The sequence below is a fragment of the Condylura cristata genome, unplaced genomic scaffold (genome assembly GCF_000260355.1).
Source record: "Condylura cristata isolate star-nosed mole 26May11 unplaced genomic scaffold, ConCri1.0 scaffold00027, whole genome shotgun sequence".
NCBI classification, from domain to species: domain Eukaryota; kingdom Metazoa; phylum Chordata; class Mammalia; order Eulipotyphla; family Talpidae; genus Condylura; species Condylura cristata.
Window position 1 is genome coordinate 19,116,020 of NW_004567128.1, and position 27,029 is coordinate 19,143,048.

At 33.5% G+C, this 27,029-nt stretch overlaps 1 protein-coding gene across 1 annotated transcript in view; it reads left to right on the forward strand.

Annotated features, from left to right (window-relative positions):
- CFAP47 (cilia and flagella associated protein 47) overlaps nucleotides 1-27,029 on the forward strand; it is a 283,608-nt gene that overhangs the window by 44,693 nt on the left and 211,886 nt on the right. Inside the window, exons 19-26 of the mRNA XM_012730250.1 lie at nucleotides 542-619; nucleotides 3,292-3,436; nucleotides 3,771-3,865; nucleotides 10,160-10,301; nucleotides 11,549-11,643; nucleotides 14,311-14,470; nucleotides 18,323-18,518; nucleotides 24,528-24,737. Of these exons, the coding sequence (XP_012585704.1) occupies nucleotides 542-619; nucleotides 3,292-3,436; nucleotides 3,771-3,865; nucleotides 10,160-10,301; nucleotides 11,549-11,643; nucleotides 14,311-14,470; nucleotides 18,323-18,518; nucleotides 24,528-24,737 (1,121 nt within the window). The remainder of the gene's footprint in view (nucleotides 1-541; nucleotides 620-3,291; nucleotides 3,437-3,770; nucleotides 3,866-10,159; nucleotides 10,302-11,548; nucleotides 11,644-14,310; nucleotides 14,471-18,322; nucleotides 18,519-24,527; nucleotides 24,738-27,029) is intronic.

A 27,029-nucleotide genomic window follows, 5' to 3' on the forward strand; every position in this document is an offset into this window, starting at 1 on the left:
CAATTTTCCTCATTAAGAAATTAGGGTATTAACAGTGGTGACTTCACAGAATACTGTGGATTAAAAAAGGAAATAATATATTTAGCACTATACATGGCCCCATAGACTCAGCAGTTATTTAGCTCATTGTTGTTATGCCCATTGTATCTTCCATGGGAAGGGTTATGTTTTCACTCAGTTTTCTGTTTGTTTTAATTCTGCATAATCAATTGAAATTGAGTAAATACAAAAGGCCTACACAGAGTGGTAATGATGTTTAGCCAAATGGATAGGACTCTGGTCAAATTCACAAGCTGTCAGCTGGTCCCATTTATGGTGGAATTTTAAAGAATCAAGAATTTTAAAGAATCATTCTTTCCTCTTAGGAATATCAGTGCTGCATAACAAGAATTACGGCAACTGCTGCAATGAATCTTGTGACATTTACGTTTAAGATTATTTAAATTACAAAATGTTAACATAAATGTCAGGTATTACATTAGCAATACACAAGTATATTTTAATGTGGTTTCCACAAAGTTTTATATTTCTCCTAAATAAGATTGCTGTTCGCCGTGGAAATGTCGTTGACCTTAGGATTGGTGGATCTGTTGAGATTGCTGATGTTACAATCAAACCGGTGAGTATATTACATATTTGTGTTAATTATGAGTTTGGTTATTTTATTATGTTTATTAGTCAGCTCATTTATGTTCAAATATTTTATTATAGTAATTTGACATCCAGAATATAATATGTAGAATATATATATAATGATGTAGAATATTAAAGGAAGGTCTAAAAACTTACCACTAAATTTAAGTATCATTACATTACCAATATCAGTATCATCAGTAGGCTCCATCATGATCCTTCCCCTCCTGAATTTTGTGAATATTATCCCTTTGTTATTTTGAATTGGGTTACCACATAGATGTGAATTTCTTAATCATTTTTTTAAATTTTAGTTTGTTCATTTTTAATTTTAGCATGAAGATTTACTATTTGTAGTCTTTGGTGATTGTCATAATTGGATATTATGTTTCCAAAGTTCTTCTAAGTTGTGTGTAGCTGTGTCTTGATTATCATTGCTGCTTAATAGTCCACTGTGTAGATGTACTTTTAGCTTAAAGACACATTTCTTTGTTCATCCAATTATTGTTTTTTGTTACTAAAGACACTGTAGCTGTGAACATTAATAGATACATATTTTCTGAGGGACATATGTCAGAGTTTCTGTAGGAGTGGAGCTGTTTAAGCATGGGATATGTACGTGTTTGACTTCACAAGATACTGTTCAGATTTTCTTCTCAAGTTTCCATTGCTCCATAAATTGTAAGACTTAATGTTTCCCATTTTAAATATAAAATAATATCTCCCTATAATCTTGATTTGCATTTTATGAACTATAGTCATACTTAATTTTTGAACACATTGTGCTTTACTTTGATAAAATTTTGTTCTACAATTGATTGTGTGTACAGGTTTTTTTTATTATTTATTTTTCTGGCATTCTGGAATTGCCCAAAGATACTCAGATTCTTCAAAGCAGATCTCTTTGCCTCTCCATGTCATATGTATCAGCTGTTTTCAACACCTTAACCTCTCCATCCTTGCATTTGTCACATTATCTTCACTTTAGTTTTCCTTGCCTACTAGTACTACCTCACCTAGCATCACTCTGGGGTTGTCCTAAACTGAGAGGAAATGGATGAGGCAGCTTTTCGCCTCCGATGAGGCTGCCTTCTCGTCTGCACTTAAGTGGCATAACCACAGTTTTAGGATCTGGCTTTATTTTATCTGGCGTTCAAGGCATGGTGAGTCTGGATAGAATGACAGATACTAAACTAGCTTGTCTAGGACTATGGTGATTGTTGACAATTAAAACATACAGTATCTAGAATTATTTTTTCCCATTGCTGTGGTGTCCTTATTTGAACAGTTTTAGGTATTGAACTTTGATTATTTTATTTCCTCATCCTCATAACATTTTTGGCATGCTTTACATATTGGGGCACTGTTGAGTCATTTATAGAACTTGACTTTAACATATATTTATCAGTATTCCCTAATTATGTTGAGTGTTAAACATAGCTGTCTAGTTGCCTTTAAAAAATAATACTTTAGCATCACCAGTCAGCAATACATTTAATAATTATATAGCATTGATTATGTGTCTTAATAGTAATTAGGAAATTTTATCCAAAAGAGCATATGGGCAAGCTAGCATTGGATAACAGGAATGGTTTTATATTACATAAAGAAAGCATCAAAATTTCATTACCCATTTCGGATTTTACAAACTTCACCAGTAGAAATGGGTTGCTATTTTAAGTGAAATAAATAGTGACCAATTGATCTCAATGTAGTGTTTTTTTCAGCATTAAAATACCAGTTATTTCTCCTTTAATGTTATATGTAATTGTTTTACAAAGGAGCTAGAGGATGGAGATACAGAGACAGGGTTACTCCTCCAGAAGATAGAATTCAGTAGTTTTGTGCAATAAACAAATACTGGTATGTAAGATAAAGATAAAGGTGTCAAATAGGTTCTAGGAAAGCAAATATGAACCAGTCTTAAGGTTTTCTAAGAGAAACAAGTGTTTAAACAAATAAATGAACATCGTGATACTGTAATGTAAGTCACAGAAGGAATGCAAGTAGTTTTGAACACAGTGCTGTTAACTGTGGTTTATGCAAGTGGGTGTTAAATACACACATTATTTATCAGACAGTTATAAGTTAGAGAGGGTCCTTCTTGACACATGGGACACCTTGATAAACACAGAAGGGTGAAATGTCAGGTGGTGGTTGACAATGACAAGTCCTACAGCTTGCTGAAATGTGAAGCACTATGATAGGGTGAGCGTGGAATGAGATGAGGCAAGGGAAGGTCATGGTGAATATTATGCACCTGTTAACAACCTTCAACTTCATCCTGTAGATAGAGGAGAACCATCAGTTTTGAGGAAGGGATGGGAGAAGATAAGATTTTTATCTAGTTAAATTGTGCCTTAGTTGTGGCATGGAGAATTGAATAAAGCCAGAAACTAGAAATGAAATGCTAAATGATGTGTTATTAACTTCATGTTATTACACTAAGACTAAGAAGTAAAGAATAATGGGGTTTGGTAAGTGCAATGGGTAACTGATTGCAATGGAATTTGATAAGGGGGGGGGACTGGCTAATTTTTACAAAATATTTCAGTTAATATTGCCTTGATAAATATGGTATAGAACATTTAGCTTATGTTATTTTCATAAACTATTACTGCACTTTCTAATTCTTTTTTTTTTTTTTTTTAATTTTAGGATGTCTTTAACTTCACGGGTACCTATGTAGGCACCACCGAGGTTATCCCGTTTTTAGTAAAAAACAAAGGTATAACTCGTGCCAGAGTGGAATTTAATCTAGAAGAATTTCCATGTTTTTCAATGGATTTTAAAGACAAATCAGGTTTATATTTTATGCTATAATGATGTTATTATAAAAGTAAAAATAGTTTTAAATTGCTTTAAAATATAATGTTAAAGAAATGCTATAAGTAAAGGGCCAGTATTAAATATTTTAATTGCATTTTCATATTACTTTTGTTGCAGTAATACTGGCATTAAGGGTTATTTTTTAATCCAGCATCTTTATACATCCCTACAGATATTTTACTAATTGCTTGTTGATTGCTATAAACATGTCAATTAGGTTTCTCAAAGTTTCCTTTCCACATTTAACATTTAAATATTATTGTTCTGTATCTGACTTTTTTCTGTTTTTCTTTTTTTTGTCTTTACAGTGCAATACTCAGACCCTGAATTTCCTGACATATATTTTTTTGAGTTAGAGGAAAATGCATCTATGGAATGTGGCATAGCATTTTCTCCTGAAGAAGTAAGTTCAGCCTTCTATTTTTTTATTCATATTACAGATGAGTGGTGGAATTACAGATGATCCTAACTGGGAAGCTATCAAATATCACCTTAGAGTGGTGGTTCTTATTCTAGCTTGTGAGCACTCTTTAAGTCAGTAGAGTGAATGCTAGAGGTGTCTATTCATGCTCACAGTGTCTCAAGAGGTGAACAGGGCATACCTGTGTTCTTGTCTCAGTTACTCTCTCTTGGAAATTCAAGATGTGACATGTGATGAAGGAGAGAAAAGTGTGGGCTAACTCCAAAGTCACTTACATTTGAGCCAGATTGTGCTTGTTCTTACATGTGAGTGGGGTATGCCTAATGCTTTTGAAATCAGTGCTTGAAATTGAAATTGCCAGAGATGTGCTTTCAAGATTTAAGAGGGGGAGCTATAACACTGATTACTTTTATATAGCCTCCTTTGATGTTTAGTGATTTAAAAACAACAACAGAAAGTACAAAATCAAACCAAATACCTCTTCTGGTAAGACCATTTTTTATATCCCAGCATGATGACTCAGACTCAGTAGGTGTAGAAATGAATGAACTAAGTGAACATAACTAGCGATGCAATATAAAAGGGCATTGGATGCTCAGTACTCTTCACTAATCCATTTTGTTAGCCATCTTTGTGTCTTCTTTAGAGAAGTGTCTGCTTAGTTCTTCTGCCCATGTTCCAATTGGATTCTTTTTTTCTTTCTTTCTTTTTTTTTTTTTACATATAGGTGTTTGCAAATGTATATTAGCCTCTTACTGGATTAAGTTGTGCAAATATTTTCTTCCATTCTGTTAGGATGTATTTTCCTTTGGGGGGGACATTTCTTTCACTGTGCTAGTTTCTTTTAGTTTGATGTCATCTGATTGTACATCTGTTTCTTACTGTCTAGATTGTGGTTCTTCTAGGATTCTAAAAGTTGTTGAAAATTTTTAGAAAATCATTTCTAGTTCTCTTTAATGCTACACAGTACTTAATATTTTAGCTCATTCTACATTTACTGGATGTTTTAAAGAAAGATTTACTTAGTGTGTTGGAGTGTAATTCAGTCCAACATTGAGAAGAACATAAAAACCCTGCAGATCATGAGCACCCTGTGAGATTTTGTTTCATAAATTTGTGCCAGTGAGGCTGATTGATTGTTTGGTTTCCAGTGATTTCATATGCCCTTCACTATATTTACAGCGAGCTGTGAGTTGTCTGCTTTGTGTTTCTCTGTGAGTATATTAAATAGGCAATGTGATTTCTTCATTTAACTACGTAGTAGAAAATGTGAAATCAACAACAAGAAAATACAAGACTTAATTTCTAGTTGGACTCTTCCTTTTCTATACTGCACAAGTTTGGATACAGTCAAAAGTGCTGGTGCACAATTACAATTGTTTGGCATCCTTGACTGGACTGGTTTGTAATTATTTAAGTCCCTTCTTATCTTGTGAAAACATTTGTATGTTTTCAGGGCCATGATACAGAGTTATGCTTCTTTATGTGGTAGCCATTAGCCATACACAGATGCTAACACCTATATTAATTAAAGGCCACCCTGGTGGTACAGGGGCTAAGTCTCAGGGCTCTGATGCTATTGCTGCTGAGGTCTGAGGTCGATCCCCGGTTAGGGAGCTAAGAAACAAGGCACAACAGACCTCTCCTGTCTCACCCTCTCTCCCCTCCACAGTGTATTTCAATAGATCCACCTGTTCTGTTCCCCACTGTCTCTGGTGAATCCTCTCACCCTCTTCCACCTGTGGCCTGTACCCCAGTTCTTGTATGTATCAACCAACCAATCAATCAATAATATTAAAAAAAACCCTATTAATTAATATTAAACACATTTAATTTTTCTATTTTCTTAGTTAAAATAACCTCATTTTATGTTTTCAGTATGTGCATGTGGCTATTGATTGGCTAGTGCAGGACATTTCCATCATCACAGAGGGTGTGTCTGACAGTGCTGGTATAGATCTTTCTCCATTTTCATTTTTCACTTGTTCTGTTGCTGTGGCCCAAGTTCTTCCCTGTAGCTCAGGCTGGTAACTGTAGTAGCTCAGCTGTTCTGCATGTCTCATGTCTTTTGTTTTCTATTTGCCCTAAGGCTCTTGCCCATAAGAGAAATTTGTTCGCTTTTTTCTTGGTTCCACTAACCTTTGTGTGCTCCTGCAGGACATATAACCTTTGGGGAAACACAGTTATCTTGGATTTGTTACAGGAAGCTAAGAAAAATCCTTGAAGGATTAATAACACATGTGAATTGTACCTGCCCCTTTTCTATTCTTAAGCATTTTTGTCTACCCACAGATTGTTCCTTCAGCAGAGTATCTTTCTGTGACAGACCCATTCTTCTGTTTGCGTAACAACATCTGAAAAAGTACTCAGATGACATGTCGCAGAACTGTTGACATTTTCCTCCTCCATTAGGTAGCTTAGTGATGTCACAGTAAATATCATTTTTCTCTGTGCTTCCCTGAGTTTCTCTGTAAAGATACCTTATATCTTACAGTTTTGTTGAGGGCAGAAGTTTATGTGGGTGAAGAAATCATGGGATTTCTTAGTTTTGCATTTGCAGTAATTACAGGGCTACCCTGAGTATAGTTCATTTTATGTAGATTATCTCTGAAAATGTGTGCTAAGAGGAGGCAAGTCCAGGGTGACCTTCCATGGATATAGGGGACCGGGAGAAGGCAGGATTGTCTTCAGGTGTGCCCCTTTAGCACACAGTCTTTTACAAAACATACTTTGTAAGAGGGAGAAATGCTTAAAATATATAAAAAATGTAAGGCATGTGGCCAGTATATTGAGTTATCTTGATATATTTTCCAACATCATCTTCATCAGCAGACAATTTAAAATGAAAACACAGTCATTGTGTGTGGTAAACCTCTCCCACCACTCCTCTGACTTTGGCATCCAACACTTGACTCAGTGTTAGTTAAGATGCAGAACTCCATGACAGCCAGGATTTTTAATCCATCATGGTCATGCTTTACCTTAGAATCCCCTGAAGTGAAACCCTCTGTCAACATTGTTATTCATGGCAGTTTTATGTTGCCTACCCTAATGCTTTTCCTCTTCCTTCTAGGATCCCTAAACTTATGTCAATCATCATTTTGTTCTTTTAGGACTTCTGTTCCCTCAGTGGTTTCTTCCTATTATCAGCACAGCTATCTGTAGGATACTGCTTCTTATGTAGCCTTCCCCGTGAATCTGGGTGTTGCTTTGGAGGTGCTTTCTGGAAGCCTTGTTCCCTGGGCTGATTTTTTTCCTAGATGCTTCTTATCTGTTAAAAATGCCTATTTCTTTGAACCTTCTATAATGTGAATTTATCACTTTCCTCTTGTCAAATTAGTAATCTCTGGACATTGGCACCAGCAAGACACATTGTATACTTCACAACCTCTTCCTCTCGTTTTCTCAATGATTTCGGTATACTTATGGACACCCATCTAGAAATCTGGCCTCATTCTTTGTCTTCATGTTTCCATTTATCTCCTATTCCATTGCTCCCATTTTCTTCAATTGGGAAACCTCCATCCATCACAGTCAGATGATGATGACCATTTGGGACACATACTTCTACATATTATTTGATGTGAAAATGAGTCCACATTATATGGGGGGAAAAAACTTAAAGATGAAATAGCTAAAATAGCTTCAATGTTGTTATAACATAATCAAAGGTTTTCATGCATGTTAACACAAAATAAGGGGGAAAAAAAAAAAACAGATAAACCAGAAGAGGAAAACTCAAAATGAGACAAAATATAGCTAGTTGTTGATGATTAAATGATGAGAAATTGCAGTAAAATATATCAAGCAAAGATTTTTTTTGTTCATTTTTGAAAGACTGAAATATGAAAGCAAGTAGTAGTTGTACATGAAATATATCTTTATTCAATTTACTCCTTGACATCTGTGTGCTGGTATCACTACAGAAATAGATTGTCATGGGAATGTGTTGCTTGTACTGATTTGTCAAAATAAATGAAACATCCCTGAAAATAAAATGTGTGAGAGTATTTTTATGCTTCTATAATTCCATTATGAGAACAGACTATTCACAAAAGATTATATGGCTGGAGATAGAATTGGCAGGGTGTGGTCAGTGTCTTTGTCTGCTCAGTCTGCTATAATAAAATATCACAGACTGGGTAGTTCATAAACACCAGAAATGTACTTCTCAGTGGCAAGCTATAGAAGTGACATAAAAAAAAAAAATCTCTTGTGCTTCTGTACCAAGTAAAAGACTAACAAAAAGAAGAATCAAGAACACTACCTGCGTTACAACTGCATCAAAAGGAAATAAACACATCAAAATAAATTAGTTTTGCAAAATGGGGAGGTATTTTTGTTATCTTTCTTGGCCTTTCTTTTTTAATTTTTCCCCTTCCACCATCCAATACACCACCATGTCCTTTTTCCTCTCCCCTTTCTCTTAACCTAACAGCTCTTAGGATCTTTATTAATGTTCATATATAATGAACATTAAAGTTCATATATATATATATGGCATGTTGGCTTTTCAGTCTGATTTTTCACAGTTGGAATAATGCATTTGAATTTCATCTATGTCATTATGTGTAACAGAATATTGTTCAGTTTTTCTTGTTGAAAAGTATAGAACTGTATGGAATTACCAAAATGTGTTATCCATTCCCTATTTGGAGTGAATTTGGGTTATTTTCAGGTTTTGACATTTATGAATCGGGTCACTGTTCATGTTTGCATGCAGATCTTTGTATGACTGAGTTTTCATTTCGTTTTGGTAATCACCTGGAGTTCCAGTTTGTATTAAATATATACTTGACTTTCGAAGAAACTTGAAAACTTTTCCAAAATGACTTAAAATTTTGCATTTCTATCAGCAATGTATATTAGCTGTCATATCTTTATCAGCAACAGGGGACTTTAATTTTATTTAAGCCTCTTGTCTGATGATGAATTTCCCTGTTGTCTGATAATGTTAAGTATCTCCTCTTTCTATGATAAAATGGAATTTGCTTATTTTCTTTTCTCACCTGTCATTTCAAATATTTTATCTTTTTATTAGGTTCTTTGATTTTCATTATTATTTGAGTATTCTTTATATACCTTGGATACAAATAGATTTTTTTTTTGGCCAATACTGTGTTTTTGACTTCTAATTCTTTTTCTTCACATTATCTTTAACAGTACATTTGAAATCTTGATAAAATACACTTTAATGCTATTTTTTCTTTTATGGAGAATTCATTTGGTATTGCATTTAAGAACTCTGATTAATCAAAGATCACGGACATTTTTCTCCTATGTTTTCTTCTATATTATTTATAGTTTTAGATTTCATATTTAGGTCTCTGGTCCATTTTGAACTAATAGGATTTAAAAAAAAACATTTTCTTCTTTTTTATTTTTAAGAATTATTTTTAGACTCATGAAAAATAAACCAGGCCTTCTTTTGTAAAAAAGAAAATGAGAAAATGTACTTTACATTTCATCTTTCTGGAACTTTTTAAAATTACCGTTTTTAATTTTTTTTAATTTCTGGAGATTTTTAAAATTACTCTTGTTAAATAATGGTGTCTGATTAGATCTCCAGAACTTATTCATCTTGTATCATTTAAACTTTGTACCCCTTCAGCAACAAACATCTTCCTCTTTATCTTCCTCCTTCCAACCCTTGGTTACTACTATTCTGTTCTTTCCTTTTGTGTATTTAGCTATTTCAGTGTCTACAAATAAGTGAGATCATGCATTATGTGTCTTTCTGTGTCTGGTTTATTTCATTTAGAGTAAAGTCTTCTAGGTTCAGCCATGTTATAGCAAATAGCAGAATGTCCTTTTATTTTACAAGCTGAATGCTAATACTATTATACTATATAACACATTTTCTTTATTCATCTATTGATGGATGTTTAGATTGTGTCCATATTTTGTATATTATGAATAAGGTGGCAATGAGATCCTGATTTCAATTCCTTTGTATAAATACCCGTAAAATGAGATTGCAGGGTAAGGTAAATTTGGTAACAACACTCTAATTTATGCTTGAAAATCACTGTGAGGGTAGGTTGTGTTTTCAACACACATATTGCAAACACAAAGGTAAATAATTGGTGTGATAGATGTTAAGTATCTTGATTGCACTGTCATTTCACTACTTACATGTATATCAAATCATGAGGTTCTATATTTTAAATATATACAAGTTTAATATATAAATATATAAAACTAGTGTCACAAATTTCTTACAGTGAAAATAAGTCACAGATATAATATATATATATATATATTTTTGTCCGTCAGGTGGCAACATACCAATTTACTTTTCAAGTGCAAATTAATTTCTTCAAGGCTTCAGAACTTTACACTGAATGTTGTTTGTCAAATACTCCTTTGACTCCAAAGACAACACCACTTATTCGTCCATGTGATGTTAAAGCTACTGGTATGTAATGGAAACATTCAATCGATATGCATGGTCCAAATATTTATACATAAGCAGTTAAAAGTTGAAAAAGTAATATTTTAAAAAATCATTTAAAAATAACATTCATTTTTTAAGAGAAATATTGTATAGTAATATTATGATATGACTTTTCTGTGTCTAAATTGTGAGTCTGTGAGATTGAATTTTCATAAGTATCATGGAAATAAACTCAGATGAATAACTTTATAATTTTGGATATAAACTCAGATGAATGACTGTTTATAATTTAGCATTATATCTAAAAAAGTCACTTTATTAATTGTGTATGCAGTTGAAAATGACTAAATCAAAATATAAATTACTAAAATTCATTGGACATAAAAGGAAACAATAAAATTATGTAATAATTTTTCTCAAATAAATGCATTACTAACAAACTACATATAAAGGATGAAAATATATTAAAAATTCCAATTCTTTGTGAGATAATTACATATATTTGGTATATATGTGACTGTCCTTGGTATGATGCATAATGATGGCTATGTGTCATTATACTTTTGTTAAACCTATGGAATACACACTGCCACAAGCAATCTTTACGATACACCATGGATACTAAGTTATAATGATCATCGTTGTAGTTTCATCCTACTACTGTGGTGGAGAATGTTGATAATGGACGAGGCTATGCTGAATAGGGCAGGGTGCTGTGAAGATCTCTATACCTTCTGCTCAATTTTTGTATCTAAATTAGCTCTACAAAATAAATCTGCTAAAATATATATTCCAGAAGGTAGTAATGACTTCTCATTACTAATGTTTGATACTGCCATTCCTAATATTCCATATAATAGCCATTTTCTCCCTAGAGTTTTCTTGCTTCTTAGGAAATATTATATGATGTGCTCTCTATATATTTTACCTTTTTTCCCATATTGTTTTCATTCTATATTTCTTTTCATGTTTGTACTTCTGCATTGGTGCAAGTCTGATTTGGACATCATTTCAACTTTGGTTCCTTTTTAACTCAGATCAATATTTAGTATTTTCCATCTCAAGGGTTTTGGAACTTACTCAATGTGATAAAGCCAGATATTGTAGAAATGTATTAAAGTTAATTTTGTTGTAACTAGGGATAAAGAATGTTTTATATATATATATATTTATATATATTTTTACTCTTTCATGTTGAAAAGTATATAATTATCTGTAAGCTTATATGTATTTATACTTTTACTAGTAGATTTACTTTCCTTTGGTAGTATTACAAGCACCACTGAAATTATCCTGCACTGAATTTATATTTGAAATGCCATTACATTGTATGGATCCTAAAAACAAGGTGCCCATCACTCAGGTATGTGTAGAGAATTGCTGTAGTATACAGCTGTTTTCTGATTACAGTTTTTAGTTTATGGAATTGAAGCATGTTTTGTATGATTACTTTCATTTTTATTTTAAAGATTTATTTATTTTTGCATACCGCAGTGGGGTACAGGCTAGAGGCGCAGGGGTGGTGAGAGGATTCACCAGAGTCAGAATAGTGAGCAGAACAGGCAAATGGATGAAGCACACTGCTGAGGGGAGCAGCGGGCAATACAAGAGAGGTCTGCTGCACCATGTGGGTCACCTCCCTGGCTGGGGATCGAACTCATGCAGCTATCTTTGTAGTGCTGTGCTTTAACCTGTTGTACCACCAGGAAGGGCCCTACTTTCATTTTTTAAGTGAACTTCAGTAATTATATCTACACATACTTTCTTCCTTAAAAGTTACTTTCCAAGTATGCAAGCATGTAAAAAGGCATGCATTTTGTATATGCATAGATTTAATAGGGCTGTTCAAAACATTAAATAAAATTAAATTTTCACTCTCTTAATACAAATGGAAGCAGTGATTCTAACTGATGTGAAACATGTTTCATATAACTAAGGAAATGTGGTGAGAGGCAATAATAAATCTGTGAACTGTTCAGATATATATACCATAACTTATGTGATAACCTACTATTTTTTTCTTACTGGATATCTACCTCCATTCTAATTATGACCCCACCTTGAAAAAAAAAAGATGTCCACAAACATGATCTTCATACATAACTGTAGAAATTTGTTTTGTAGTGCACCTTTTTGTCATATTGATTTTCTGCCAGTTAATTTTGAGCTTCTGTAACTTTGAAGAAAAATTATGTTGATAAAATATTTAACATTTCATCCATAAAATAATAGCACAGCACTGTATGAAATTATAATTATAAAACAATAAAAGAATGCTTATTACATCAAAGTGTGACTGCTTCAAGTATAAAAAGTCAGTAAAATTTCTAATTCTTAATGCCAGAGATGCAAAAGTCCTTGTATGTGGGGCTAGAAAAAGCTTTAGTGAACTGAATTTGACTGGATTGCAGAGAAAAGCAATCCCTTTATAGAAGCAAGGCTAGTTCTAGCGTTGAATTATTATTAAATCGATGTAATAAAAGATGATCTAGGCAGTAAGAACTTTTTCTCAAGTGGCAAAGGATTGGGCTCAAAAGAGAAAAAAATGTGGCCTAATACACAACTTGGATTTTCCATGAGTGAGATTTACAATCATAATAAAATATATACTATAGAGAATTATATGCTTATGAACAGAATTAAAATGTGATAAATCTATGTAAAATGATATGTATGATATGCACAATAAATTTGTGAAAGTTGAGTAGAGGTTTGTGAGTGGTGGAAGAAAGTTGTAGCAATTTTACGTAGTGGATAGCTAAAGGAAATTATCAAAAGGTGAAAGAAAAGGAACTGGAGTTATAAATATATTGATTAAGGCTATCAGTGGCTAGTGGAAGAATTGAAATATAAATATCCAGAACTGGAAGGTTGAGAGAGAAATGGAGATAGAGTAAATGGGCTAAATTCTCATCTTTTTGAACTTTGTCGGCTGTAAGAATTGCTATCACTTTACCAGGTAGATGGTGTGTTTGCAAAGATGAACTTTTTGTCTCAGCTTTATGGTTTTCAGTCAAAACAGTTTTCTAGATTAAGCTAGGCTATTTCTCCGAAACCTCACGAACTTCAGTGAGTTTGTTTAATCCAGTTAATGGCTTGTTATAGAACACAGTATCCTGGATCCCCAATATCTTGTTTGATTTTTTTTTAATTTATGTAGATTGAAGAGGACACTTTGTACAATACAATTTTTGAAAGTGATATTAGAGTCATTATTACTCTATGGTAGTAACCACTACCATACAGAATGATTGCATCATACTATAACTTCTCAGAGCTAATGCATTTGCAGTTGACTCTTTCACCAACACTTCACGGCCACTGTTTTTCATCCATCCAAGTTTGCATTTCCACAAAGAAACAATTTGGGTTTTCAATCTTTCACATAACAAAATATAGCTCATGTTCTTTTATGTTGTGTATGAATTAATACTTCACTTATTTTATCATTGTACTTTATTCCATTGTCTAGCTACATACCACAGTTTGTTATCTATTCTTTAGCTGTGGGAATCCTTGTTTTGTTTCTTCTTCCACTGTTTGGTCATTAAGAACAAAGCTGTTATGAAACATTGACAAAATTTTTTGTGTGAATGTAAAGTGTCACTTTATTTAAGTAAATACTTAAAAATGGAATACTGTGTCATGTGATAGGTGTATGTTTCACATAAAAATCTGCCAAACTGTCTTCCGAAGTGACTACTCTATACTTTGCTTTCTCTCTACAATGAATAATTTCTCGTTACTCTCCATCTTTGATAGCTAGCATAACTTTGATATTTTTATTTTATCTAAGTTTCTATTTTTGTTCACTTTTAACAGTCATTAGTAGGCTCTTAAAATATTCGCATTCACATTTGCTTACTGAATGTCATTTTTAAAATGTGTGTGTGTGTGTGTGTGTGTGTGATTACTGTCGTTAATCACCTCATTGTGCATGAGTCCATTGCATAGCTTTGGTAGTAGAAACTTGAGTTTTATATTCCATGATAATTTTTATAAATTTCTTTTTTTTTTTGACTGTGAACAGAATCTTGTCATACATAATATTTCAAAAAAAAATGTGGACTGGATTTTGGAAATTAACAATTACGATAAAGTTTTCCAAGGTGGCACATTTGAACTTAGCCTACTGCGTGGGACTCTGGGACCACATGAAGAGTGTACTGTTTCCATAAATTTCTGTCCAAGTGAGTACTATTTTCCTATGTTTGTTGTTGATACTTCAATTTATCCATCACATATTATTTTATCATGTATACAAATGTTTAGGTTGCTTTTTATGTGTTCTTAAAACATTTGAAAGAAGTTTCTTCCTAGAATCTTATGGTAATTAGCCTCAAAAATGTTTCCCAATATTCGTTATCTCAGGCACTCATGCCTTGTATCGTTACTTTCTACATGAAGTTAGAGCTGATATGTGACTGTGGTTGTTATGGATGTGATAGTGTGTGAGCTGCAAGGTTAGGTCAGAAGAAATATTGCAACATCTAGCGTGTGAGCTTGAATTCTCGCTTTGGGGTAAGCTAGCCTGCATGTCTATTTATATTTCTAGTTCTTTTCTGTCTTTTTCTTTTCTTCATTGCAGTGTTACTGTACTTATTTTGTAATTAGTATGACAAGTTTGCTCTCATTAAACACCTATTACAAAACTTCTTGGCAAGTTTTATCACTTACTTTTCTAAGTGAACTGTAGATTATTTTTTACAGTTTCTAGGAAAAAAAGCATATAATTGAGTTTTCTCCATGAAAGAATAACATGTTTTTCCAGTAATTGAAGTTTATTTTATCTGCATCATTATTATGAATGAGACTTCTCTCATTATTCTTTTAAATCAACTGTGATTCTATAAAATAATATGTTTATGCATTATCTGGTACTTCTTGTAGTGAACGGCTCTGGTGTTTTAGATATTATTGTGCATTGTTTGCTAAGTAAATAACTGATAAGTCAGAATATCTAATACTTTTGTCTTCATTTACATTATTTGTACCTTTTCTCTGCCTCCTCTACCTTTGTATACTTCTAATTCTGTAAAGCTCTTACATTATATTTGTATCACAGTTGCATTGCAGTTATTACTGTGAGCTGTTTGAATCTGTTTCTACAGTATCAGTTCATTTCTTGACTCCAATTGTTTTCCTGTATAGTTGGATGTTATGAAAAATGTATGTCTAATATATCTCTTATAAATAAGTTTATGCATTTAATTTTTTGTTAATTATTCACAAAATATTTTTTCCTTGAGTGCTATTTATGTGAGAGTCCAAATTGTCTTCCTTTTGTCTGTGTTTGTTTGGGTGATATATCACTTTTTATTCAATTGTATCTTTTAAATTAGGGTAAGTATTTTAAACCAAAGGACCTTGCTTTTCTTCTTGTATGAGACTGAAATGTAACATGTAAGGAAGAAATTTGAGCTTTTCCTATTTCATGTTAGGATTTCTTCATGTTCATGCAATTTTATTCACATTTCATTTATGTTTCTCAAATTTTATGTATAGATCAGGTTTTTTTTTTGCATACTGTATCTTTTATTTCTTTTCTCTGTGTAGTTACCTTGAAACCTTTAAAACACTTGTTTCAAAGGTAATTTCCTATCAGTTTTATGATTACACACTATCAGTGAGCTTAGCTATAGACTAAAAGAAATCATGGTATGAGTTTATTTCTTTCCATCTCAGTAGCTTAATAATTTGTTGAAATAATTTGAATTTTTATTTTTTATTTCTTTGTTGACAGAAAGTTGTACGACATTCCATTCCTCCCACTTTTAGTTTCTAGCAACTACTATGTTTTACACATGTGGCTTCAAAATAAAATACCCAGACCTAGATGTTACCAATACAAAAGGCAGAATAAGAACTTATTACCCCTTTTAAGCTTTTTTAGAGCATTTATTATGCTGCATGTGCTCTCTGATAGTAATCTATTAGCAGGATTTTGCATTAAATTGGTGTCCTGCTTTACTACTTGGTATGGTATTATATAATCATTGTAGTTTATGTTATTTAAACAGTACATAGGATACTATATAGGATTTGCAGATTTAAAAAATGTTTTGTCTTTTACTACCTCTGTCTAGAAATGTGCAAATATGATAGAAAACATCAAATATTTTTGATATTCTCAATTTTATTTTGTAAAAATAAGTAGGTTTCATTGTGCATTCCTCTGGTTTCATTGCTGTGTCTACTCTGTTTGATTCTGAAAGAATCAGAAAAGCTATTCCATCTAAAGCCATTATCTATATGTCTGTACAGAACTTCTCCATTATGTTCCTATCAATGTTTCTATCCAAATGAAATGGACAGAGCAGTCTAGAAAAAATAAGAAACATTTTAATTTGACCTTTCCTTCAGATAGTTTGGAACTGCAGGAATCCAATCTATGGCTTCCTTTCTTAGGATACCAAAATATATAAACATGCCTGTACCATCTCTATATAAAGTTATGTTAGACAAGATGGAAAGCACAGCTGATTTCAGAAAAAGTATTATTGAATCCCCTCAGTCATCAGAGGTTACACAAGGAACCCACTTCTCCATGACTGCAGAAATGTTCCCACAGCACCCCATTCACAATTCATAATTCAAAAAGTCTTAAAACCTTGCCTAACTTTGAAATTAATAAACTAGATTTTCTCCCCCAAATACATTAGCAATATTGATTTCATTAATGAAACCATGTTTTTACTATATAGATTTATAATGCTTTAAATACATAAGTTATGTTACAGTTCATTTTATCACTTTAAGTCATAGATACAGTCTTTCCTATTTTCACATAATCTTTCCAGTACTTGCCTTCCATTATGTGTACCAAGTCCCAACCCTCTTTTGTCACCTCACAATTCCTAAGTATTCGAGGTAATCTGAACAAATCATGAACTTCTTTGACCAAGTAAAGACTAACAGCAGAGAGAGCTAGTGGGTCTGGTCACTTCACTGAGTCCATTGCTTTTGTTTATGGTTCACAAGGTCACTTTTGAACATAACCCTTTATCATGCAGAACATTCTCATCCTCTCTGCTGGTGTTAGTTACCCTTGAAGGCTTTGATTCCTACTAGACCACTCTGGTGCCCTATTTTTGGTATTGTCAACTATCAACTTAGATTTGTAATTATAAGATGACAGTTTTCACCCTGTGAGACACTGTTTAAGAATATGGGCCTAGGGCTGTTCCTGGTGGCGCAACGGGTGAAAGCACCACATTATGAAGCTCTCTATAACACAAGTTTGATCCCTGGTCAGGGAGCTGACCCACATGGCATGGCAGACCTCTTAAGATCTGCCCATTGCTCCCCTCAGCAGTGTATTTCAGTAGATCCACCTGTTCTGCTCCCTACTCTGTCTCTGGTGAATCCTCTCAACCACCACACCTCTAGCCTGTATCCCAGTTCTGTAAGCATAAATAAATCTTAAAAAAAAAAAAAAAAAGAATATGGGTCTAATGGGTGTTGTCAACTTGCTGTAATGGAACCTAATATCTGGGGCTAGTCTTCAACTGCCCCAACAAAAAGTGCCTTTTTTCTTGGTGAGTTGCCACATGGGGATCTCCTATCATCCTAAAATGAAATTGGCCAGTCAACTCTGGCCACCTTGATTAACTTAAAAAAATCTGGGAGAAAGCACATTCCTTTCGTTTTGGCTTACCCGATTCTCAGTAGGTCCCTGAAATCCTTTATGGTCTTATGTATATATTGAAGGGAGAGGGAGCTTTTTAGTAAGGCACAGAAAACAAATAAAAAAGAAATCTGTTATACTTTTCCCTAACGTATATGTATTTCCTCATAATAACTGAATTTTATTGTAAGAATATGTGTTCAATTTCTAGATAGAGTGCACTTTAAAAAATTTTTACTTCAATGAGTTCATTGAAGCTCCTTGGTAAGATAAATTTACTTTTGTGTAATCTATTCTGTTTCATTGAGTTGAAGTTTCACAGTACATTGTTATGTTTAGTAAGACTTGAACTATGAAAATGCTTTTTGTTTGTATGTGTGTATAAATCTAAAGTACTGATTTTTTTTTGCAATAGATCATCCGAAAAAATACACAGTTGATATCCCTATGTATTTGAATGATAATCCACTTTGCTATCGAATGTTACATCTGACTGGAGAGGTAAAATCACCCAAGTTATCATTTGAGCCTCAATTCATACTTTTCACTCCTGTTCCTTTGGGAGTGGCAACTGTGATGGATATCAACATCTTACCTCAAAACTATTTCAGGTAATAATAAGTTTTCCACATTTTCCTTAGGTGCCTTTGTTGTTCTGTGTTACTTGAGCCATGAGTAATATCGGACTTGTTTCTCTAATTGGAAAGAACTACTAAAATATTTAGCTGCTCATTGAAATTAAAAATGTAAAAAACTTATCTCAGAGTTAGTCACTGATTTTTCTTATTCCTTTTTTTTTCTGTGTTTCTCTTTATCATATAAAGAAATAAGCTTAAAAATTCAGTGATCAGTTATCTACTGGTGTGTGATGAATTACCACAAACTTAGTGAGTGCTTAAAACATAAATTTCTTACCTCATTTTCTTTGAGTCATGAGTCTGGGTCAGCTTAGCCCCATCTACGGCTCAAGGTGTCAGTAGGCAGACATCATGATGGCTGTATCAGTAGTCTCCTGTGAGGCTTATTCCTTCACCGTGTTCCCTGGTTGCTGGCAGCATTCATCCTTGTAGTTATGGGGCTAACACAGTATCTTCTCGCTGACTATAGGCTGGAGCCACTGTCAGGCCAACTTGACATCCCAGCCTTGCTGTTCCCTCCTCACAGAGTGCGTCTCAAGACAAAAGAAGATCATGGCTCTGACATGTTTGTCTCTCCCAACCCTCTGTTAAGACCCTACTAAATTTGATCCCCCATGGTAATGTCCCTTTTCCTTTACTCACATTTAATTGATTAGGGACTTCAGTTACACTTGCAGAGTCCCTCTGCCATTACCATAAACCATAACTTTATTATCAAAATGATATTCCATCATACAACTGTTATCCACACTGAAATGATTCAAATTATGTAGAGTTTGTGTCCTAAGGGAAAGGACCCTTGGGGTGACATTAGAATTCTGCCTATTATTTGTAGATACTCTAATGGAATTCAGTCTGTTCTCATGGATTTAAAAAAAATTAGAAAGAGCTAAAAATTCCAGTTGAACTCTTGCTCTACAAAACAAGTAGATCTTATATGTGTGTGCAATTGCTTATATTTTGAAGAGTATGGGAAGACTGCAGTGCTCAAAACAAGCCAAACATAGATACACACAAACTGAAATGAGAAGGTATGATAAAAGGTAGTAATGCCAAATGTGGGCTTGTTCTTAAGCCTTTGGACAATTACAAGGTAGGGCTATTTAACCTCAGATTGCAAGATTAAGCCAGGGGTGCAAGAAAAGGTTACAATGGGCCCAGTTAAATAAGTTCCTCTATCTTCAGAAGAAGCAGGCAAATCTTAACTAGATCAGTAGTGCTTAAATTTTAGTCTATATCAGAGTGATCTGACACATTTAAGATTATTGGGCCCCATGCAGAATTTATGATTTAGGAAGTCTGGAATGGGATGTAATAATTTGTACTTCTGGTAAGTTTCCATATGATAGTGGTACTGCTGATCCATGAACAGTACTGATCCTTTAAGGGCATGGAAGGCCTTTCCCTTCCCACATTCCTTGCATGGATCTATTGCTGAGTTAGATTCTTTTATAAAAAAAACAATAATCCGGGCCCTCCTTGGTGGTGCAGCGGGTTAAAGCACAGCACTAAGAAACTTAAGCCACTTCCGCATGAGTTCGATTCCCGCCTGCCCTGGAGGAGAACACATGGCGTGGCAGACCTCTCCTGATCAGCCCGCTGCTCCCCTCGGCAGTGTACTTCATGGATCTGCCTGTTCTGCTCCCCACTCTGTCTCTGGTGAAGCCTCTCACTGCCCCTGCTCCTCTGGCCTGTACCCTAGTTCTCTATGCATAAATAAATAAATCTTAAAAAAAAAACAATAATCCATTTTTTTTTTAAAAAGTGGGCAGGTTTTTTCCCCTCCATCTTCCTCCTATCTCTTTGTCCCTTCTCTGCCCCTCTGCCTTAACCTCAGAAGCCTCACATTGTTAGTTTTATAAATGTTTGGCTTTCTCAAATCATCCACTATGTGAATGTCCAATATTTGTCATTTGATTTTTTTCACTACACCGAATTCCTTTGAACTCCTTCCATTTTGTTGTAAACAGCAATATTTTGTGAACATAACCCACATCTTTTTTAAACTGCATCTAATTTTCTGCTGAGGTTAACATTGTTATGTTGCAGTACATGAGTTGGAGTATAAGGTCAGACCTCTTCAGATGGGTGTTACCATACCATACTCTCTGCCAAAACACCAAAAATCCTTCACCATAGTTCATTGGGTTTCCTCCCCACCTTGCTCTCTACCTCTGATCCTCCCCAAATGTTAACCTCAGCTATGCAGTTAGATTTTGGGGGTTTGTTTTCCTTTAAAGAAACAAAACAAAGTAACATGTTTTTAAACCAGTCCTATCTGTAGGCACCTAGATAGATTCCATTTCGAAGGTGTTGTAAATAGTGCTGCAATAAACACTGTAGAAAATATAATTTTGGGGGGGTGATGACTTCTTATTTTTCAGATACCCAAGAATGACATTGCTGGCTCATTTGGTATTGCTGTGTTTAACTTCCAAAGTAAATCCTTATGACTTTGCCAAATTTCTGCCAGTTTACATTTCTACCAACAGTGTAATAGGATTCTTCTTTTTCCACATTCTCTCTGTTTTACTTGTTTCTTGGGGGCTTTCTAATATATTCTATTCTCAGGAGTATGAGATGATATATCATGATGATTTTGACCTGAATCTCCCTTATTAAAAATAGTGATGAACATTTATCCATTTATCTATTTACCTTCTGGATATCCTCTGGTTAATTTTTTTGTTCAGATATGCTACCCATTTATTAGTTGAATTTTTAATTGTTGATTTAAATGTCTTTTATATATTTTATATATTAACCCCTGTTGGCTGTGTCATGCACAGATATTTTCTCCCATCAGCAGGATGTCTTTTAAACCACTTAGATTTTCTTTTCCTGTCTAAAAGCTTTTTAAATTGAGGTATTCCCAGTTGTTTATTTTTGTTTTCATTTCCCTTGCTTTGAGGGTTGAAGTTCCAAAGGTATCTTTATTACTGCTGTCATGAAATGCAATGCCAATGTTTTCTTCTGTGCATTTCATCTATTTATATCTTTCATCCAATTTAAATTTATTTCTGTGCAAAGAGTTAGAGAGTGACTCATTTTATTGCATGTAGTTTTCCAGTTTTCCCGGCACTATTGGTTAAGGAAATTCTTCTTTCTCCATTGTGTTGTTGTGGATCCTTTATCATGAATGATCTATGATTTGTATGTGGATTTATTTCTGGGCTTCTGATTCTTTTCCCTGATAGTGTATCTACCTTTATTTTAATACACTGTTGTTAATATTTTAATTACCATCACTTTTTAGTATAATTTGATGTCAGATAGAGTCATGCCTCCATTTTGATGCTTTTCCTCAGTGTTGCTTAAACTACTCAGGGCCCTTTATGGTAATGTAAATTAATTTTTTTTGGGGGGGGGTCAATTTCTTTGAAGAATATTATTAGTATGTTAATGGGGATTGTTAAATTTATACATTGCTTCTGGGGTAGTAGTCAATTAACTCTATTGATTGTCCCCAGTGAAGACCATAGAATGTCTTCCATGTCCTTATGTCATGGTTTATATCTTTCACGAATGCCTTGTAGTCTTTATTATGTAAGTAGTGCTCAATGGTCCTCTTTGTTCAGGTTCATTCTAGGTATTGGTTTTCTTGAAGTTATTGTTACAGGACTTATTTTCTTAATTTTTTTTCCTCATTCATGATTTGTATAAAATAATGCCATGGACTTTTTAATCTTGATTTTGTAACCTGCAATTTTGCTGTTAAGATCATTGTTTCTAATAGTTTTTTGGTAGTCTCTAGGATTTTCTATAAGTAGTATCAACTCATATATAAAAAAAAATGATTATTTCACTTCTTTTCCAATCTGGATTCCATTTATTTTATGTAGTTTTCTGATGGATGTAGTTATAATCTCTAATATTGAATTAAAAAGAGGTTGTGAAAATGAGCATTCTTGTTTTCTTCCTGATCTTAAAGGCAAAATGTTCAGTTTTCACCATTAAGTATTATATTGGCTGTATGTAGGTTTGTGATACGTGGCATTTATTATGTCGAGGTAGGTTCTTCCTATTCTCATATTGTTTAGACTTTTTTTTTTTTATCAGAAGTGGATACTGAATTTTCTCAGATGCTTTCCCTGTACTTTAAAAAAAATATTTATTTATTTATGCATACAGAACTGGGGTACAGGTCAGAGGTGCAGGGGTGGTGAGAAGATTCACTAGAGACAGAGTAGGGAGCAGAACAGGCCGACTGATGAAATACACTGCTGAGGGGAGCAGCGGACAGGTCAGGAGAGGTCAGCTGCACAATGTGGGTCACCTCTGGGGCAGGGATAGAGCTCATGCTGCAGTGGCTTTAGTGCTGTGCTTTAACCCACTGCGCCACTAAGGAGGACCCCTCTGTACTTTTTTGTGTATGATTTTTTGTTTGTTGATATAAGGTATTACTGATTTATGTATATTAAACTCTTCTTGTAATTCTGGGATTAATTGCACTCGATCATGATATATAATCCTCATGATGTATGTTGAATTTGATTTTTTAGTATTTCATTGAATATTGTCATATTTATATTAATCAGGAAAATTGTTGGCAGTTTTCATATGCTGTCTTGTTCTGGTTTTTGTACTAGGATAATGCTGCATCATATGATATATTGGCGAACATTCCCTATCCTTGGATTCTTGGAAATAATTTGTATAAGATGTATTAAAATTTCTTATGTTGCTGATACCTTTCTTTAATTCTGTTAATAATCACCTTATGTATCTTGATTCTCCATTATTTGGTACATATATAATTGTAATTGTTATTTGTCCTTAATCATGATGTAGTGTCAGTCTTTTTCTCCTATTACATTTTTGAATTATCTATGTATACATTTAAGTATATGTATGTTACCTGATGTTAGTATAGCTGTTTCTGACTTTTTTGATCACCATTTGCCTTCCAGTCTCTAGCTTTCACTCTGTGCTTGTCTTTCTTGATGATCTTCCTGTAAACAGCAAAAGATTAGACTTTGTTTTTAAATTCACTCAGCCACTCTATATCTTTAACTTGGTGAATTCAAACAATTTACATTTAATGTGGTTATTGAGTTTTAAGTCCTTACCGATTTTTTACTAATTTTTTTCACTTTGTCTTTTGTTTTTGACATACTTATCTAATTAGTAACACAATTGGATTCAAACCTAATTTACAAATTACTTTCCATGCTTTCTCCAATGAACCATATTGGTTTAATTAATTCAAGTTGAGATTTTCTTCCCAAGTTAATTAGCTAAAAATCTTCACTCTCGTAAAAATACTAGGGATGTATGATTCCTATTTGATAACACTTCTTACTGGCTACAAGAGCCAATATATATAATAAAATGAAGCAAAATAATATGGTTAAATATTTATTGACTACTAAAAGTTGCAAACTGTTAATTACATAAAAGTGAATACCATATATTGTTATTAAAATCACATTTATATTGATCAAATAAATTCCATATAATGAAATGTATTAAAGTTTGTGCAGTTTTTAATAGTTGAAAAATATTCATGTCATATGTATATAAGTGCTTAATAGTAGTCAAATTAAACAAAATAATATATGTTTCTGCATTTAAGTAGTTCTCATGTGTTAAATTTTTAGTTATTAAAGTGGTTATTTTGGCAAATCTTTGTCAGGATATATTTAAGGACAATATATTTTTATCATGACTGTGGTTAAGAACACATTGTATTTAACCAGGTGCCTTAGTCCTACTTTTTATAGCCCTTAAAAGTCAGAAAGAAGTTTTAATCACTTTGTGTGGTTCTCAGGTAAATAAATGTATTATTAATTTTACTTATAACCAGAAAAAAAGGAATGCTGTAAAAACATTCTTAATATTAGTGCATATTTGTATATATTGTATAATATTAGTGCATATTAGTATATATTTGTTGATTGAATTTTTCTAATCACTAAAAACCAACATTTAAATACAATTACAGATTTTGAACTGAGTTTTTCTTTTTTAATTTCTAAACAGAAATTCAACTTTACGTGTCCGGATTCCCACAGCAAAACTTTTGGATGGTGAAGTGACCCACCCTCTTGCTGTGACATTTCCGGGTGGCATGAAGATCACAGGCTCTCCCAATGGAAAAAACACTGCAGTCACTTGCCACCTTGTCTTCAAATCATGTAAACCTGTGTCGTTTTTCACCAACATTCTTTTCTGTGATAACATGGATAACTGGTAAGATATTTAAATGTGTCTTCTTTTGTTCCTGATAGTGAGGAAGAATAGGTTTATATTTTACACTATTGGATACTGTTAAAAGGAAAGTCATCAACTGGATTAAAAGATGTGGTACATATACACGATGGAATATTACTCAGCAATCAAAAAAGATCAGCTCATGTCTTTTGCAGCAACTTGGATGTAGGTGGAAGGGATCATGATTAGTGAAATAAGCCTAAAAGAAAAAGAAAATATCAGATAATATCACTCATAGCAGGAGAATAAAGGACTGGGGATGGGAGGAGTAATAATATAAAGCAATATATATATATCAGAGGTAAGTCCTTGAATATTAGCCTTTTGTTCAATGTCATTTCATTAAAATATTGAAAAAAAGAATCACAGCAGATATTGAACTAAAGGATACTTGAGGATTGGTTTGCTCTTTGTCCACAAACTTACTACTATAATGTTAAGTGAGGACTTAGTGATAGTGTGGAGTTAGGTTGCCTGTGTTTGAACCTTGGCTGTTGTTGACATCAGTGAACTTACTTAATTTTCTGAGTCTGTTTCTTTACTGGTAAAATGGGCATAATTTCAGAATCTGTCTCATTTGCCATTGTGAGAAATTCATCGAGATATTAATTATTGAGTTAGCTAGGCAGGGACTGGCACAAAACATATGCCAAATAAACACTAAACAAAAATAAAGTAAACAAAAAAATTCAGCATAATTAGTTTTTTCAGTGATGTGATTTTGTTCTATGCTGCTTTAATAGACTCAGGGAAATGCAGATACATCTAAGTGAAACCATGATTCTGGATTTCTTGCATTGTAAGATCAGAAATTCCACTTTTACCTTGTACACTGAGATTATTTAAATTGTCAAATTAAAGATGGTTATGTGTAGAACAATAAAGTTTGTTAAAATATCTGTAATGACATGTAGCATTAGAATGAATTATATACTAAGATTCATATTATTGTATGTACTCAGGTAACCTAGTAACTCCATATAGTAAGTCCAAAGAATAGTCAAGGAAATATTTATGTGCTAGCAATTAGAAGAGAGTGAGACAGATGATATTAGAATGATGTGTTCAAGGTAGAATGTGATTGTATCCAGGACACAGTCCATGGAGTCCTATGAACTCCAGCTTCCATGTCTCTTTCTTGCATACATTGATAAAATTGTCCAATGTGCACCTCTCAAACTATTTTTCTGTTTTGATGTGAACAGTCCATTTTTGGTTAACATTAAATTTCTTCAGTGGCATTGCTTTAGACTCCTGTTAAACTCTATGCCTCCATGCTGGGAAGCATTATTATGTCCTTGAGTACACTACTGATCTTGTTTATAAAAGTTTAATTTTTCTCTGCTGTATGCCACAAATTTGCACTTTATCCAAAGCACTAGATAGAATATACCTGTCAATTCACCAATAAGAATAATGAGGAGTAATGTCTTCATGAATGTCATAAAGCTAATGGAGGATGAGAGCATATTAACAGGACAAGGACTGAAACAGTTTTATTAAATACTGTGTAAGCTCAGTGGTTTCTGGGACAAGAGTATAGTTGCTTTTAAGAGAGTCATGAACAGATTTCACTTGCCCATAGGTTGATGTCTGGTAGCAGAGAGAATGGGAGGGAGGAAACAAAACTCCTGTCCTTATGGGACTTACATTATAATGGGAAATTTAAAAATGGATATTATATGAGTTAAATGACAATAGAAAGTAAGAATAAAGAAGATACCTTCAAGTATCAAAAAGATGAAGATAGGATATTGAGCAGGTGGTTAGGAGAACACCCTAACTTTTAACTTCACAGTTAAATCCTGTAAAATCCTTGTGTAGGCATCTTGCAATCACAGAGTGAATGTTCTCGAATTGGCATTAGTTTCAAAAATCATTATTTCAGCTCTTCAATATGATCCCAGTGGCTACTGTTGATACATGTACTTCCTACTATTCATTGAGCAATTGGACTCATTCTAGTGTAGCAATATATCTTTAGATGGACAGGCACATTTTTCAGTGTGGAAGAAGGAAAAGAGGCAGGGATTCAGTTGTTAGCAGGTGAGAATTATTTTGGTTCATCTCCAAATCTTCAAATTCACATAGAAATCAGATGTACTAAAAGGCGCTAGAATATTGTGATACCCTATTTTACATAGTAGATTTCACTCCAGGTTGAAGAAAAAGGAGCATAGTATCCTGAAATTGTTGCCTCTGCTTTATGGGTTTACTGTATGACTGGCATTTTACATAGACTTGTTATAAATGATAGTTAGGGCTTTGAGT